Source organism: Cavenderia fasciculata (genome assembly GCF_000203815.1).
Source record: "Cavenderia fasciculata unplaced genomic scaffold Scf_EU5ZYIE02H8LDV-5, whole genome shotgun sequence".
Taxonomy (NCBI): Eukaryota; Evosea; class Eumycetozoa; order Acytosteliales; family Cavenderiaceae; genus Cavenderia; species Cavenderia fasciculata.
In genome coordinates, this window is record NW_004457639.1 from 151,178 (window position 1) to 167,872 (window position 16,695).

At 36.0% G+C, this 16,695-nt stretch overlaps 4 protein-coding genes across 4 annotated transcripts; 1 reads left to right on the forward strand and 3 right to left on the reverse strand.

The window, feature by feature from the left end:
* Positions 1–274: 274 nt before the first annotated feature.
* Positions 275–3,176, reverse strand: ssr1 (translocon-associated protein TRAP alpha subunit; the record flags this gene model as incomplete). The annotated part of the gene is made up of 6 exons (XM_004351706.1): positions 275–424; positions 488–545; positions 1,852–2,088; positions 2,171–2,379; positions 2,698–2,825; positions 3,029–3,176. 6 exons carry the CDS (start codon positions 3,174–3,176, stop codon positions 275–277), a joined length of 930 nt encoding a protein of 309 aa, XP_004351758.1.
* A 552-nt stretch (positions 3,177–3,728) lies between these two features.
* rab1A (Rab GTPase) lies at positions 3,729–4,739 on the reverse strand (the record flags this gene model as incomplete). Its single annotated transcript, XM_004351707.1, has 4 exons — positions 3,729–3,822; positions 3,937–4,316; positions 4,497–4,617; positions 4,726–4,739. 4 exons carry the CDS (start codon positions 4,737–4,739, stop codon positions 3,729–3,731), a joined length of 609 nt encoding a protein of 202 aa, XP_004351759.1.
* A 2,757-nt stretch (positions 4,740–7,496) lies between these two features.
* On the forward strand, positions 7,497–10,396 carry mgp4 (RhoGAP domain-containing protein; the record flags this gene model as incomplete). Its single annotated transcript, XM_004351708.1, has 6 exons — positions 7,497–7,508; positions 7,608–7,762; positions 7,793–7,994; positions 8,071–8,283; positions 8,357–9,205; positions 9,287–10,396. The coding sequence occupies 6 exons, from the start codon at positions 7,497–7,499 to the stop codon at positions 10,394–10,396; spliced, it is 2,541 nt and encodes an 846-aa protein (XP_004351760.1).
* Positions 10,397–10,728: 332 nt separating this feature from the next.
* On the reverse strand, positions 10,729–16,446 carry DFA_09864 (uncharacterized protein; the record flags this gene model as incomplete). Its single annotated transcript, XM_004351709.1, has 5 exons — positions 10,729–10,907; positions 11,487–13,603; positions 13,658–14,376; positions 14,471–15,576; positions 16,443–16,446. The coding sequence occupies 5 exons, from the start codon at positions 16,444–16,446 to the stop codon at positions 10,729–10,731; spliced, it is 4,125 nt and encodes a 1,374-aa protein (XP_004351761.1).
* Positions 16,447–16,695: the final 249 nt, after the last annotated feature.

Here is a 16,695-nt window from a genome sequence, read left to right on the forward strand (position 1 = left end):
GAAGATCAATCTATAAATGATGGATGAAATTGGATGGAATGGTTGATGAACAATGAAGATGAAAAGTTGTAAAACTAGTTGTCACTAAAAGAGAGAGACAATAGAAAACTTTGGTTTGACAGACTCCATCCACCCACTAAATTAAAAGTTTAATTAAGAACATAGGACTCGACGATCCCAGTCGACAAAATGGATTCTTATGATGCGATGTGATGGATATTTAGTTTGGTTTAGATAATTTCCAAAGAATTTAATAGATATTTTAAACAATATCCTATGGAAGACGACTGTTATCGGTCACGATGACTGCACGAACAAAAAAAACCACTTGACCTGATAAATTGACGTGTTTGATGTGTAGACGATTCTTACTTCTTTTCTGCTTGCAATTTAATTTTGCGAAAAATCTTATGATACCAGCCGTCTTTGTATAAAAAAAAAAAAGAGAATCCTTGCCACGAAAGACGACGACCAAAATTTTTTTTACTCCACTTGTAATTTGACTTTTAGTTATTACCTTGTTGGCTTTTTGAGTTTGTTGTATACTTGAGGGGAATGACTATACTATTTGATTGTTGGGACTATCTTTTCTAAATTGATCTTGATTATATATATATATTTTAAAAATTTGATATAAGTGTGGGGGCAGAAGGTTATATTCGAGAAGAAAGTAGAAGGAAGGGGAAAGGGAATAAAAACCGATTGGTTGAGGAGTACGATTAATTAAAGATATTAAAATAGTAGCTGAAGGGGTGATTGACGAAAGAGGGAGAAAGAGAAAGAGATGACGAAAAGAAATTAAAAAAGCAATCGAGCACAGACACAGGGATGCAAGGGTGGTCGTGAGAGAGAGAGAATTAATTTTTAATGTTATAGAATTAAAATATTAAAATCAAGTCACCAGAGGCTCTCAGAGAATGGGTGGCATCGGAAATATATTTAAAAAAATATCCTAAATAATCAGAGAGATATTATCAGAAGTGTTTTTCCATCTTGCTTCGGTCAGTCATGGTCGTCAAAGCGAGTTTCGAGCTTGCTTTCAAGTCATCAAAAATCTTGAGATAACGTCAAAAATATTTTCGAACAGATTCTGGTTGTAGTACTAATTTTTTGTTTTTTTTAAAACCGTGGTTCCCAAACGCCCAATAGGTGGGTGCCTATTCAAAATCAAAAGACAACGGACATGATTTGGTACCCCCTAGACCCACTCTGGTCACCAAGCCTGAAATCAGGTGTCATTGATCAACCAAGGTATTTCGTGGTCGCCAAGAAATCTCACTGTCAAAAGTAGTGCGCCGAGTGACCCTTTGGAATCTGCCTACCTAAACGATGTTTCGGGATTAAGAAATTTGAACCCTGGTAGAGTAGGTAGTAGGCTCGCTAATACAGAATAGAATTTATTGTAAATTTCATCTTTTTAATCAATCATCGTCATCGATCGAATTATTAATTAATTTAAATAATTCCATCATTCCATATCTTTTTATTAGTTATTCTATGGCCCTTCTATGTTTCTGTGTTTGGAAGGTCGAAAAGAAATTAATTTCGACCAATATTTTACGTAAAACTGAGAAATGGGAATAGGTCGTCATGATTTGCTCGTTGCAATCAATAAACAAACTATGCTTGTTCGAAAGTTGACTTGTACTTTGAAGTGGGAAATACCAGTACGATTTCTTCTCCTTTTTGTTAAGTCCATGGTCTCGAGATAACCACCTTTGATCTTTTCAAAAAGATCTGTGGTCGAGAGAGAAACCTACAACCTGGATTTGGATGACGAGTCCGTCGTCATGGTCATCATTTATATATTTATATTATTTATATTACTTTTATTATTATTTGATTTTTTACTTGTTGCTCTTCTTGACAACCTTCTTTGGCTTCTTGTCAGCAGCATCGATCAACCAATTGTCTTCACCGGCGGATGACTTGACAACCTTCTTTTGGGAGGTTTCCTTGACACCAGCAGAGGTCTTGATCTTGTTGATGATTGAAAGGGTTGAAGCCTTTTGGGCCTTTGGTAACTTGCCATAAACAATGTAACCAATCAAGGCAACGAGACCGAGACCAAAGAGAATAAGGAAGAAACTAAAAAAAAAAAAATAATAATAATTAGCATTGTTACAACTTATTAATTGGTCAAGTCTTTTTGTGGTTTGACAAAACTTACTGTTCGATATCAAATGAGACTGGCTTTTCGACAATCAAGATGGTAGAGTTGAAAAAGGTAGAGGTGAAGTTTTGTTGATCGGCTCTGTAGTCGACAGAGACCAAAAGAGCAAATTGTCTTGGTTCCAAATATTCAGATGGGACGAAACGGTATGGGAGAGTAGCTTGGAAACCTGGCTTGACGTTGACTCCATATTCAGCCTTGGTGTACTATATATATAAAGGGATTAAATAATTAATAATTTGTTCACATGACATGAAAATACAACAGGATCCTTGAGGAGAGAGATATGATATCAATGAATGGATGGACGGACAAATGATGATAGATTATATAATCTATGCAAGTGATCACGCCCCAAGATGATGTTACTTGGCGATCAACTTCTACAAATGCATTACCATATAAATATTCATTCATTCATTCATTCATAATCGTCATTCTTTCCATTATTGTCCATGATCATTCATATCTATCTCTCTATCTCTCTTTTATCCGTGTGTCATCTATAGATTGGTTGATAATACGTTTTGAATGTAGTGCTTGGTCTCTTGTGCGTGGTTGAGTGAGGCGTAGATGGCAGAGACGTTGTAGTCGACTTCTCCATTGTTTGTGAATCCAATCAATACTTCAATGACTGAACCAGCTGGGAACTCTATTGTTGTTGAAGATTATAATATAATATAATATGATAGGATAGGATAGTAGTATTGTTAGTGAAAAGTGTACATGACTTTTGATTCTTGGCTATAGTATAATATTCCTCTACTAATCAATGCTAATCCTATTTCCTGATGATTGTAGTTGTTGAATCTATCTATTTATCTATCTATCTATCTATTTATCTATGATGTCTACCTTTGGTTGGATAATCTGGGAAAATATATGAGAATGAGATATCAGAGACTGGGGCAACTGGTTCTTCAACAATAGTATCTTCTTGAGCAAGTACTCCGCAGATAAATGCCAAGAGAATGGCGAACAATAATGCTGTTAATTTGTACATCGTTGCAAAGAAGGAGGAAGTGTATATATAGATATATATTATATAAATATGAACAACAAGAAAAGAAGAAGATGAAGTTTTTTTTTTTTTGATCATCACATCCCTCCCCTAGACCTTGCTTGAACAACTTAAAAAAAAATTGTGTCAAAAGTCAGTTTGACCAAAATTTGACCTTCACCCATCTCTTGATTTTTTTACGCGTACTCTGCAGAATATATATTTATAAAATTGTGTAGAATCGATGATGGCAATCCAGTTTCCTTTGTCTGTATAGGAAAGAAATAAAATAAAAAGTCGAGACTGGGAATTACGTAATAATTTAACTTTATAGTGTAAAGTTTATGGATTTTATATTTTTAATGTTTTTTTGGGCTATTGGTTATTATTATTTTTGATGTTGTTGTTGTTGTTTGTTGTTAATTATTGTATACAGATCACTGGTCCAAAAGTGCTCAAGGAAGAAGATGGAAGATGGGAGAAGAAGAAAATATTTTGAAAAATGATTTTAAAGAAAAAAAACAAGTTGATTTTAATAAAATATATATATAGTATTTAACAGCATCCTGACTTGGCTTGGATTGGTTGAGAAGTTCCTGGTACAACTTTGTTACGGTCAACAGTTTGAGTTGGTTGAGATGCAGTTAATCTTAAAGTAATAAAAGTAAAAAAATAAATAAAAAAATATTAATAACTTATTCCATCCATGCATGTCTTATCTTTTGTTTCTTCTTCTTCTTCTTCTTCTTCTTCTTCTTCTTACCTATTTTTAATTTCAGTTGCCATGGTCATGAAAGCTTGTTCGACGTTGGTTGATTGTTTGGCAGAGGTTTCAAGGAATGGAATTTGTAATAAATCGGCAAAAGCCTTGGCAGTGTTGTAGTCTACAACCTTTTTGGCAACAAGATCGCTCTTGTTACCTACCAACAACTTGTTTACGCTCTCGCATGCGAATCTATCAATTTCTTGGAGCCATTGTCTAACATTGTCAAAAGTTACTCTGTCTGTAACATCATAGACAACGATAATACCATGTGCACCTCTGTAGTAACTAGATGTGATGGTTCTGAATCTTTCTTGACCAGCAGTATCCCAAATTTGGAGTTTAATAGTCTTTCCATTCAATTCAATGGTTCTGATTTTCTAGTTTATAAAAAGAAAATAAGTAATTGATTAGTATCAATTTAAATTGACAATGTTTTTTTGGGCATAGGTTTTGTTTCAGATTGTAATGATTACAACAACACCAACAACAGTCGGTCTATTATAATAGATTCCAAACTATAAACCTATCCTCTTATATTATATTTTTGATCAACCTACAAAATCGACACCAATGGTTGAGATGAAACTTTCAGAATATGTATCATCAGCAAATCTTAATAATAAACAGGATTTGCCTACACCACTGTCACCAATGAGTAATAATTTGAATAAATAATGACTAAAAAAGATTGGATAATAAAGAGAGTTGATTAGTTTTGTATTCTCTTGTAGCATCAGCAGTGTACTGCTGACTGATTTATTGATCCTATCCTTTCTTTATACATACTAATCTGGATTCATTTTCTATTTATAATGTGAAGTCTAGAAAGTAAATAGGTACGAATTAAAAAGTATGTTAGTTTAATTTATAGAAATGAAAATAAACAAGAATATAACACCAAATGCACTCTTATTGATTTAAACAAACAACCAATTGTATGTACAATATCGAACTGCTGTCAAACTTTATAGTTTGTTTGTTTCTCTCTAGTGATGATGATGATGATGATAAATACTTTAAAAGTGTGATGATATTACTACTGACAATAAGAAAAAGATAGTATATAGTGTAAAATAATAATAATAATAATAATAATAATAATATTAACAACAATAACAATAATAATAAATTAAAAATAAAAGGGATATAATATTATAATATATTGGGTATTAAAAAAAAAGGGAAAAATAATTAACAAATAATAAACCTCCTGTTTTGTTTTTTTGACTCCTCCCCTCTCCTCTCTCTTTGCTTGTCCTTTTAACACTAATACCACCACTATCTGTTGTTTCTCTCTTTTACCTCCTACTCCTCCTCCACACTCGTTATAAAATTTACAAAAACACCCATATCCCTCTCTTCTTCTTCTTCCTCCCTCTCTTTTTAATTTACGATTTATCTTTAAGTTTATCTATCTATCTATTTATCACTTCTTTGAATCTCGCCTTTTTCTCTCTGTCTCTGTCTGTCTCTCTGACAATGAATGAATCTTTATCAGGAGAGGAAGAAGTTCTTCTTCTTCATTGTCAGACAATCTATATATATTTATACTCTACTCTATTTCTATACAATATGCTATACTATAGTGCTGTTTATGATATGATATGTAGTGTTGGTGGTTCGTTAAGTAGTCCTACCTCTTTTTAAAAACAAGATACTAATAATTCAATACAATAAACAAACTACTACTACTTCTCGAAAAGGGTGTAGACACTCTCTGCACCATGTGGACAGCTGAGGAGGTGAAGTTTTGTTTTTTGTTTTTGTTTTTGTTTTTTTTTTTTTTTGGCAAGGAACTTTCACTTTGTTGTTCCTTCGTATTGAGGGTTGGCGATGAATTCGATTTGATTGCGGCACAATGTCGATGTTTAATGAATGAATGTGGAGAGGGTGGGAACAAAGTGAAAGGGTAGTTTCGGTTCATTTAATATATATATATACATACCTGATTTTTTGGAAATTAATTTATTATATAATATAAATACAGGACTGAGTTGATGGTTGATGGATATATGAGTATTATTAAAGAAGAAGAAGAAGAAATCCTTCTATAATATTTTAGATATATATAAAATATAAATTTAAAAATGTGGATGGGTTGGTTGTCTTTTAAAGAAAGGTAGATGAGTCACGAGATTGGAAAATAAATATAATGTGGCAAAATACAAAATACTAACTTTGAAAGATGTATTGTTTGTTTTATTGTATTACTATTCACACAAAAACATAGAGAGAGAACTCCAAATGATGGTGGTCAGGGTTACTTTAGTGATTTAAATTTGGTGAATGATTTATTCGATGAAGAAGGTGAAAAAGGTAATTCAATGGCGAGACTCACTATTCTTGCCCTTATTCTCTCTCATAATAATAATAATGAGGTCATAATAATTAAGCAATTCTCCATTCAAATTCAAAGAATAAATTTCAAGCACCCATATCGCCGATTTCTTTTTTGCAAAAACATAAAGTGATCCAAGTTGGAAGTTCGGATATATTATATTATCATGTAAATAATTATATTATATTATTATATTATATACACTCCTTCCTATGGAACACTTCCTTGAGTCAAATTAAAAAATTGAGTCAATATATATATAATAAATAATTTTTGTATCAAAGTTGATTTTTCTCTCTCTCTATCCTACTCCTCTCTATATGTTAGTCGTATGTATGTGTGCCGATTCCTCACCAATCCGCTATGGGCATACGTATAATTAATGTCAAAACCCAACACACAAACCCAACAATCACACTAGCAGACAACCAGACAACTATCATTTTTTGATGGATGGATGAAAGTGTCGGACATACATCGTATATAAAATTGAGTGATTTTTTTCCAATGGGTTACATTGTGTTCACAAAAAAGGAAAGACAGACACCATCAACAATAACAAATATCTTAACACATCTTCATCATCTTTTAGAGTGCTGGCAGCAATAATAATCAATAATGTGTGTGATTGATTGATGTGTTGTGTGTGTGATTCTATAATTACTCACTCCCTCACTCTCCCCTACTATTGTTGTTGATGTCTCATTCACACCTTTTCAAGAGCAAGAACAAAAAGAAATAATAATAATAGCAAAAATACTAATATAGGTAGGAGCAGGAGAACAGGAGGAAATCAACTCTCAAACAAAGCAAAACAAACAAACAAACCAAAAACTAGTAACTAACTCAATCAATCATAAATAGAATATAATATAATATTAATTAATTAATAGTAGCTCTATAGTAGAGTAGAGTAGGCAAGCAGTAGTAGTAGAAGCTGTAGTACAAGTAGTAGTAGTTCGAAATAGTTGTAGTATAAACATTAATGTTGCTATTGTTGTTCAATTGAACAAAAGAGACAGAGACAGAGAGAGAGAGAATAATAAATCATAAACAAACAGACTTATATATATTATATTGACTGGCCAGGGTTGATAGTAGTTATTTCGATTTATCATCATTTGATTGATTGTACACATCATCATCAACAACAACATCATTTATAAATAATCTATAAATAATCAATCAATAATAAGATAAAAGAGAAGAGGGAAAAAAAATGTCAAACTTTGTAAGTATTTTCCATCCACCTATCCATCCACCTATCCATCCATTTCCATTTCCATCATCTAAATAAATCTAATTTCAAATTCCATTATTATTCATGTAGACTGAAATTGACCAAATATGCGAAGAGATTGATAAGGGTATGGATGATAGTATGGTCATCAAGAAGTTTTTAGAGAAACGATCACAGATTGAAGAGGAATATGCAAAGAATCTTCAAAAACTATGTAAATCACAACCAAATTTAAACAAGTTGGGGTATGTCTATCTTGGTATATATATATTTAGTTATTTTCTTTCTTTTGATACTAACCATTCCAATCTATCTATCTATATTGTTTGTAGTGGAATAAGTGGAGCATTTACAGTACTTGTAGATAATACCAATCAATACTCTAATCACCTTTTACAAGTGGTACAAAAGATAAACGATGACATAAACGAACCTTTAAAAGTATTTTTAAAAGATTTAAAAGTTGAACAAAAAGCTGTAAGTATTTGTGATTTCTCATTAACCATTATTAGAAATAATATTATTTCCCTAACATTATTAAAATTTATTAAAGTATGTATTGGATGGACAAAATTTAGTTAAAGAAAGAAAATCAGTGATTGATACATTAAAATCAACAAAGGCAACTTATGATTCTGTTTATAAGGATCCAGAATCTGATCCATCAAAATTGGTACAAGTTGAAGAAGATTATAAACACATGGTACAATATGCAAATAGATATCATACAACCTATCATGATGAAAAATTTCCAAAGATTCAAAATGTAACTTAACAAATAGGATTAATTATAACAATTTGTAATTTATAATTAATGATATATATTTATTTTATTTTAGGATTTCCAAAGATTAGAAACTATTAGAATGCAAAGAATTAAAACAAATATGAAAAAATTTATAACTGAAATGGATTCGATACCTGCAAGAATGACAACCACTTTAAAATCATCAGAGGATACTATCAATGCAATCGACACAAAGCGTGATATTTTAGCATTTGCAAATTTCAACAAGGCTCTCAACATTCAACATCCAGAGTTTGTCTTTGAGACTTGCGAGAAAAAGAAAAAAGGATGGCGATCAACCATGTCGGTCTTGAAAATTGGTAGTATTAGTCTAAGTAGTGGTGGAAGCAGTAGTAGTAGTAGTAGTAGCGGTAGTAGTAACACTTCTTCTTCTACTACACATGCACCATATATTGGTAATGCAGACAAGGAGGTTTCATCAAATCATCCTTTGGCAGTTTTTGCCAAACCAATTTCAGAGGTGATGGAAAAACAACGATTAAAATACCCAGATCTACAAGTACCCTATGTATTGGTATTTTTAGTGTGTATCTTAAAGTGCAAAGACAATATGAAATGCGAAGGTATTTTCCGTATTCCAGGCAACAATACAGAGTTGTGTATGGTTAAAAAACGAATCAACGAAGGTGATTTTAACATTGACCCAGATGTAAATGTTCACATCATTACATCGTTACTCAAATCTTGGCTTCGAGAAATGCCTGAACCACTCATTCCAAACAACTATTATGAACAGGCTGTCAATTGCGAAAATACAACTTCGATTTTAAATATTTTCAATCAACTCAACTCTATCAACCAAAAGATATTGACCTATATATCTATATTTTTAAAAGAACTTACTCTTCCTTCAAATGTTTGTCATTCAAAAATGACTCAGGTAGGTAGCTAAAACACAAAAACAAAAAAAAACATAATCGTTCAAAATATTAATTTGATCTATATATTTTTCTTTTTTTAGGATAATGTTGCAATGGTATTTGCACCATCATTTTTAAGATGTAGTAATCCAGAGACATTATTGGCAAATATTGAAAAGGAGAAATTATTTATTCGATTGATTATTGATAGTTCCGAACAACTATTGGAATTGTGTCCTCTTCAACTTGGAAACTATGAAGATGTGGTTATAGAAAGATTTACCACCGACTATGGACAGTTGGCCCATTCTGCGTCTGCCGATGGGTCATATCCTACCACCTCGTCATCTTCTTCATCATCATCGTCATCGTCTTCGTCGTCGTCATCCTCTACCAACGCTGCTTTGGATAGTCAACAACGCAGTAGTGGAGGCTTTGACAACATATCACTTGTTAAAATTAAATCAAATCCTTTATTACCATCTCAAAGTTATAATTTGGGTCAAATACAACAACAACAACAACAACAGCCACCACAATTGCAAACATCCCAATCATCATTCAATTTAAAGAAACCAAATGTATTCCAAGTTCATTCTTTGGCTCATCATTTAACAACTACTCCTCCATCACATCCACCACCATCACATCCTCCATCACATCCACCTCCACCAGCTCCACACCGAATGGTTCCTCCTCCATTATCGGCTCGTTCCGATTCATCGCCCCAACTAAATATACCATCTGTACAAACCTATTCTCCTTCCAATATCCAAAACCTACAATCTCAATTATTAACATGCTCGCCAAGTGCATTCTCTGCCAAGCGAATGAACAAGAGTTTTCTCAATGGTGCAAGTGGCAACAACGGTACAAGCAACAACAATACCAATGTCAGACCATCCATCACTTCTACTGATTTATTCTCTAATCCTAATCACTCACAACTTGTAGATGGTGCCAGTACACTCCCACTACCACCTCCACCAACAACATCAACACCAACAACACTAAAACAACAACAAGTTCCTCCACCCCAGACAACCTCCAAATCATTTATGGTTGCTCCAGTCATGGCACCTCCTCCACCCCTTGGTGCTCCGACTCAACCACCGCATTTCCATCATCCACCATCACTTTTACCAATATCAAGAACGACATCTTCAAATATTTTTGATAGAATCCCTTTACCTCCTCCTCCCAATAAATAATCTATAATTATAGATTATTGAATATGAATATTCCCAAACATCACAAAATTAAAACTCTATTTAGTTGATTTGATTTTTAATATATTTTTTTTTTAGGTTATAAATAATCTAATCTCTTTATTTTTATTATCTATAAGAGACAAAGAAATTGATTAATAAAGAAACTTATAACTATAACTAATTTTTTCTTCTTCTTCTTATTTCTGATTCTTTGTTGTTTGTTGTTCTTTTTAAATTAATTATTATTCTTCTTATTACTATTATTATTATTATTGGTTATATATTTTTGTTTGTTTTTTTTTGATTTTGAAACCAATCTTTTTTTTGTTTGTTTAAAGGAAGGGAGGATTTTTTGATACCTTGACCTTTGGAATTAAACCATTACGGAAGAGGACGAATGGTTCTACCGAAAGGAAGACATCGATTTGTTGAGAGACATAGTTGTCATCTTGATCATCGATTTCATCGTTGAAATCAATCTTGTCACAGGAAACCTCCATATTGAATTTCACTAGGTAGACAATGAGATGCTTTGAGGGGATGGCAATGATAACGGCCGGTGTGACGACGGGGCCGTGTTCCCAGAGGTAGAGTGACAAGTAGAGGGTGTTGAGCTTCTCAGAGATCTTTCGTTTCCAGGCAATCTCATTGTACTTTTGACAGAGTCCATTGAGCTTGGCACCAATGGGGAGGGTGTCCTTGAAGCTGTCCAGCTCCTCTTTGGATTTCCAGTAGGGTTGGATGGTACAATCCTTTGTCCAGGCGATGGTCTTGTTGAGGAGGAGCGAGAGCACACGGTGAATATTCACGTCCATATAACGACGGATGGGTGCAGTAAAGTGAGTATAGTGTGAGTACCCGTCTGGCGAGAGTGTGTTGTTGGCCTTTTTGTCCAACACGGTCATGTAACGAGTTGGGTCCATCAAATGGATCGTTAAACGACGGAGAGCGTGCATCTGCTCGGTCGAGCACAACTTGCACGTGTCTTCCACCTTGCGCTTGATGGTCTTCCAATCATCGGTTGGATAGACCGTACACTCTTTGGTAAATTGGTGAATATAAATGTTGATTCTATCAAAAAATCTCTTACGATTGTCTAATTGTGACGATGTAATAAATAGATTTGATAAATTATCTTTTACTGCTGGTGTGGTAGTTGTAGTAGCAGAGGAGGAGGAGGAGGAAGAGGAGGATGATGAGGAGGTGGTAGTTGTCGTAGTAGTAGTAGTAGTATTATTATCTACTACAGCTTCATCTTTTGATGTAGCAGTATTATTATTACTACTCTTTTCAGAGCCATCCGATTCGGTTGACTGCTTTTTAATTGGTTTCTCCTTGTCCTTGAACGAGGATTGATGAGTGTTTAGAGGACATGGGGAATAAAGGATACCAAAGTCGATGATTTCATCCTTTAGGAGAGCAATGGCAGCAAGATTATTTGCGATATGCATATATTCTTGCACCAGTACGTGACTCTCTAGTTTAGGTAGGGTGTTGACGGCAAAGGGTGTGCCATCAACCGACAGTTCAAAGTTGATGTTGCTACCAATATCAAAAATCTCACCACGTTCGCGACGCAGGTTGTTGAGCAGACTGCTGATCAAGTACATTCCCCAGATGGACTGTGTCACGCGCTCCTCGATATCTGCCGATGGCTGACCGGCCGACAGCTGCTCGAGGATGGAGCCGATCGACTTGTCCGTCTTGGGAATATCGAGACAGATTTTGTTGTTGGCGTACTCGGCCAGCGAAGAGTGCTGTTCCTTGAACTTGTTGATCACCTTTTGTGCCTTTTCATAGGACATGTGACCCATTGATCGCAGGTAACTCTTGCAAAACTGGTTGTCAATGATCTTGCCGTCGGAACGCACCTTTATGAGCAACGAGAAACAGTATCGCTTCTGGAAGAGTTTGAGTGAGCAGGCGTTGCTCGACAGGTTCTTGGGTAGCATCGGAATGACGCTGCCAACAAGATAGATCGTGTTGAGACGAAACTCTGCCTCGAGATCAAGACTGCTGTTCTTGTCGAGAAAGTGCGAGACGTCACTAATGTGAATACCAATCTCAAAGACGGCCAAACCTTCATGACGCTCGTCCAACACTCTAAAGCTGAGTGCGTCATCGAGATCGGTCGACGAGGGTGGGTCAATTGTCACGGGGAAGAGGTGTGTCAGATCGACACGACGTTTCTCCTCCTCGAGTGAGATGGTCCAATCGTCAAACTCTTGCTCGAGCTCTGATGGAAAGTGTTCGCTGTGGAAGACCTGGTGGTTGAGCAAGATGCATCGGGTAATGGTGAGTGCATCAAGAGGCGACCCGCTAAAGAACTGGATCGTACCAATGGCATAACTATTGTCGTGCGAAAAGTCGGTCAAGATGAGGATCGACAGACGCCCACAACGCTCGCGCAAGTAACTCGAGTTGAGGTTACTGATCATGTGGAGTGTCGGTGTGCTCTTTTCATAGCACCAGAAATAGAACACTCCATTGTGCGCCTGTTGTTGTTGCTGCTGTGTCTGCTGTTGGTACGAGTCGTGGTCTTGCTGTTGCTTGAGAATCGACGATGTTGGAGCCGAGATGGTGTTTTTGCGGTCTTCAAAGTCGCGGATAAAGCCAGTCACGAGTGTAGCCTTGGTTTCAGTGTCCTTGGTCTGACTTGTGTGGCTGAAAATCGCTGGGAACTTTTTAAAGTTGAATGTCGACACTCGCTGCAACGTGCTGAGTGAGTTGGCAGGGTAAATGAGTATCTGGTCGTCTTTGAGCGTTTCGAGGATATTGAGGTAGCCATCGATTTGATTTTTGGCATGACTATGGTGATGATGGTGTGCGTGTGCATGGTGTGCAGATTGCTGCTGTTGTTGTTGCTGTTGCTGCTGCTGCTGTTGTTGTTGTATATGTTGTTGATGATGGTGGTGATGATGCGACTGTGGCGGCTGTTGTGGTTTGATGCCGGCGCTGTAGCTTGTTGTCTGTGTTTGCTGTTGCAAATGTTGTTGTTGTTGTTGAGAGTGATGATGGTGTGGTGACAATGGCTGTTGTTGTTGTTGTAGCTGTTGTTGTTGTGTTGGTTGATGGTATCCCAGCTGCGAATAGCCAAGTTGATTATACCCAAGTTGATACGAGGACTGTGGATTGTACTGGTTATAAGTGGATTGGTACAATTGTTGCTGTTGTTGCTGCTGCTGCTGCTGTTGTTGGTCTCTCTGACTATGAATAAAAGATGGAGATGATGTCAGTGACGACGAAAACGACGATAGATACAAGCGGTCGTTTTGTTGTTGCTGATGGAACTGCGACGCAGCGCTGCTGCCACTGGCGGGTTGCTGCTGCTGGTGGTGGTGAAGATGTGATAGCGAGCCAATCGACTGGTGTTGTTGTTGGTTGGTTTGTGTCGACTGGATTTGCAAGTAGGGACTGCTCTGGTTCATCGAGGAGGCCCTATTAAACAGTTGTTGTGAGGGGGAGGAGGTGGTGCTGTTGGCGGTACTGCTAGTAGTGTACTCGACAATTGGATCAAAGTTGTATGGGATGATCGGTGTCGAGGTGTTGGTGCCAGTGGGCGACGTGATGGTCGAAGGTTGAGAGGAGTAAAAGTCATTTAATAGAGTTACAGAGGATGGATGGTCATAGTACGATGGCTGCGACATGGAGTGGTGTGTAAAGGGATTGTCGATAAATGACGACCCGCCACCGCCAGCCAACGCAGTTCCACTTGCACCAATACCCGTAGTACTCACAATGTTGTTGATTAATGGACTACCCGAACTGGTCGTACCCGATGTAGTACTAGTAGTACTACTACTAGTAGTGGTAGTAGCGGTAGCAGTTGCTGCCGTGGGTGTACCAGCACTATCAAATATTCCCGATGAAGTCATTGGTTGGAAATGTCCAAACATTGGGAATGGATCCGGATTTGTACCTCTAATAACTGTCTTGTATTCTCCTCCAAACATTAATTTTACGCATGGTTGTCCCCCATTCTATAATTAAACAAAAATAAATAGATATATTAATAAAAGAACCAATAATGTTGCGTGTATTTTTTGGTCAAAAAATATTTTGTTTGTTATTTACACTTACATCAATTTTTCTTTTTCCATTGATACAGTAGAAAACCTGTTTGGCTTGGGAAGGATGATTAAATAGTATGTACAATTGATTCGGTTTTGTTGATTTATGGAATTGATAGGGGATATCGGTATTTAAAAACTTCCTTATATGCGATTCGTTCATATCGGGCATTATATTGTGGATGAATAGAGTGCGTGAGGTCCATTCAGTGTCATCAGGTGGTATCTCTTTTTTAATCAACGATGATGAAGAAGTTGATAATAAATTACCAGATGATGTTGATGAAGTGGATGACGAAAGTGGATTTGGTTGTGCAGTTGTTGTTGATGATGAAGAAGAAGAAGAAGAAGTGGAAGAAGTGGAGGAAGAAGCAGAGGTTGGTTGAGAGGAGGCAGACTGGGATGGTTGTTGTTGTTGTCCATTTCCAGTGGGACTATTGCTTCCACCATTACCAGCAGAAGTGGCAACTCCATTACTACTTCCATTCAAAAGTGGTGATTTCTTTTTCTTTTTCTTTTTGTTTGCTTTACCATTCATGTTGCTTTCGTCAACTATAGTTGGTATTGACCCTGTTGTTGATGATGCTGTTGTTGTTTGTGATGTATTGTCGCCGCCGACAATCGAATTGGGTGCAATGTTGGTCTTGTTATTGTTATTATTATTTCCAAGATGATTCGCATTATTATTCTTTGAGGCGCTACCATTATTATTATTATTATTATTGTTATTGGGAGATGTAGCTACATCCTTTGGTGAATTTGGATAAGAGGGGGAGGAATTGGAAGAAGGAGGAGGTGTATTGGCGTAGTACTTCTTCTTTGGTGAAAAAGAAGGTGATGATATTACAAGTGACGATCCTCCTCCTCCTCCTCCTCCTCCAGACGTCGCTCCGGGTGAGGAGGTAGCTGGCAAGTGGGTACCATTTAACTGTTGCAGTCGGCTGCCGGTGTTTCCTGCTGCTGCCGCTGTTGTCGTTGTGGCTGTTGGAGATGAAATGTTGTTGTTAGCTCGAAGCTCTGTGGGTTTGTTGCCGCTGCTACTCTTTAGTTGGTAGTGATGATCCAGTCTGACGACGTCGGTATCACAAATTGTCAATCGATCGGCTTTGTCTTGACACTATCAACTGACAGCAAAACAAAGGTATTTGGATGGGATGGGAAGGGATGGGATGGGATGGAGTGGAGTGGGAGTGGATGTAGATGTAGATGAAAGTGAAAGGTTTATCAGACGATGATAATGAATATATATATAAAGGTATAAAGAAAGAAGATCGTATAATATTATAGTTATATAATATCTTTTCTAAAAAAGAATATATAGAGAGTTGGTTGTTGTGTGTCTTTGTGAAATGATCCTATTTGGATATTCTCAAACAAAACAACAACCTGCCTGTATATATAATACAATCTGCTATTTATCGTAGTAGTATTACTTGTTTAGTATCTATAGTATATAGTAGAGATAGATAGAGAGGTAGAGATAGAGAAAGATTATGTAAAATGTCAGTCCCGACTCGATATAATAACCATCATTCGTCTCTTTTCCGATGATTGATTTCTATTTATATGTATGTGTAATATTTACTATTATCTTTTTGTTATTGTTGTTATTGTTGTTGTGTAGTGTAAAGTAAAGTATGTTGGGGGAGATGATATTATGCGATCTTTAAAACTATAGAGATCGTATATATATCGTGTCGTATAAAGAAGGTCAAAGAAACTTGTCTAAATTTCTTAAGGTGGTTTGGAGAAACGTCAAGCTTGGCACAAAAAAAAAAAAAAAAAAAAAAAATCCGTTCCAAACAACAAATAATTCTATGTTTGTGTTTTTGACCCTATCTTGTGTTTTTATTGGAATCGAGCTAGCTCATTGCATAGTATTAATAACAATATATTACTTGGACGGCGAATGTAAGAGTACAGTTTGGGTAGTAGTAGTAGTAGTAGAGATTGATCATCATGGAGCACCTTCAAACACATGTACTACAATATGTGAACAGCATCATCAAGCATCTTCAAGACCTAGCGACATTTGAAGATCTTTCGGGTACCTTGTCAACATTATCTGCAAATATCAGAGACTTTAACAACAATAATACAACTGATGGTATGTGAATAGGAGATAGTTTCTGTCAATCTTCAAGTAGTACAAGTCTAATCTAACACTTTAAACATTGATTTGAACAGACCAAAAGATTCAAACCTTGGATGAAAGTTCAACAACCTTGC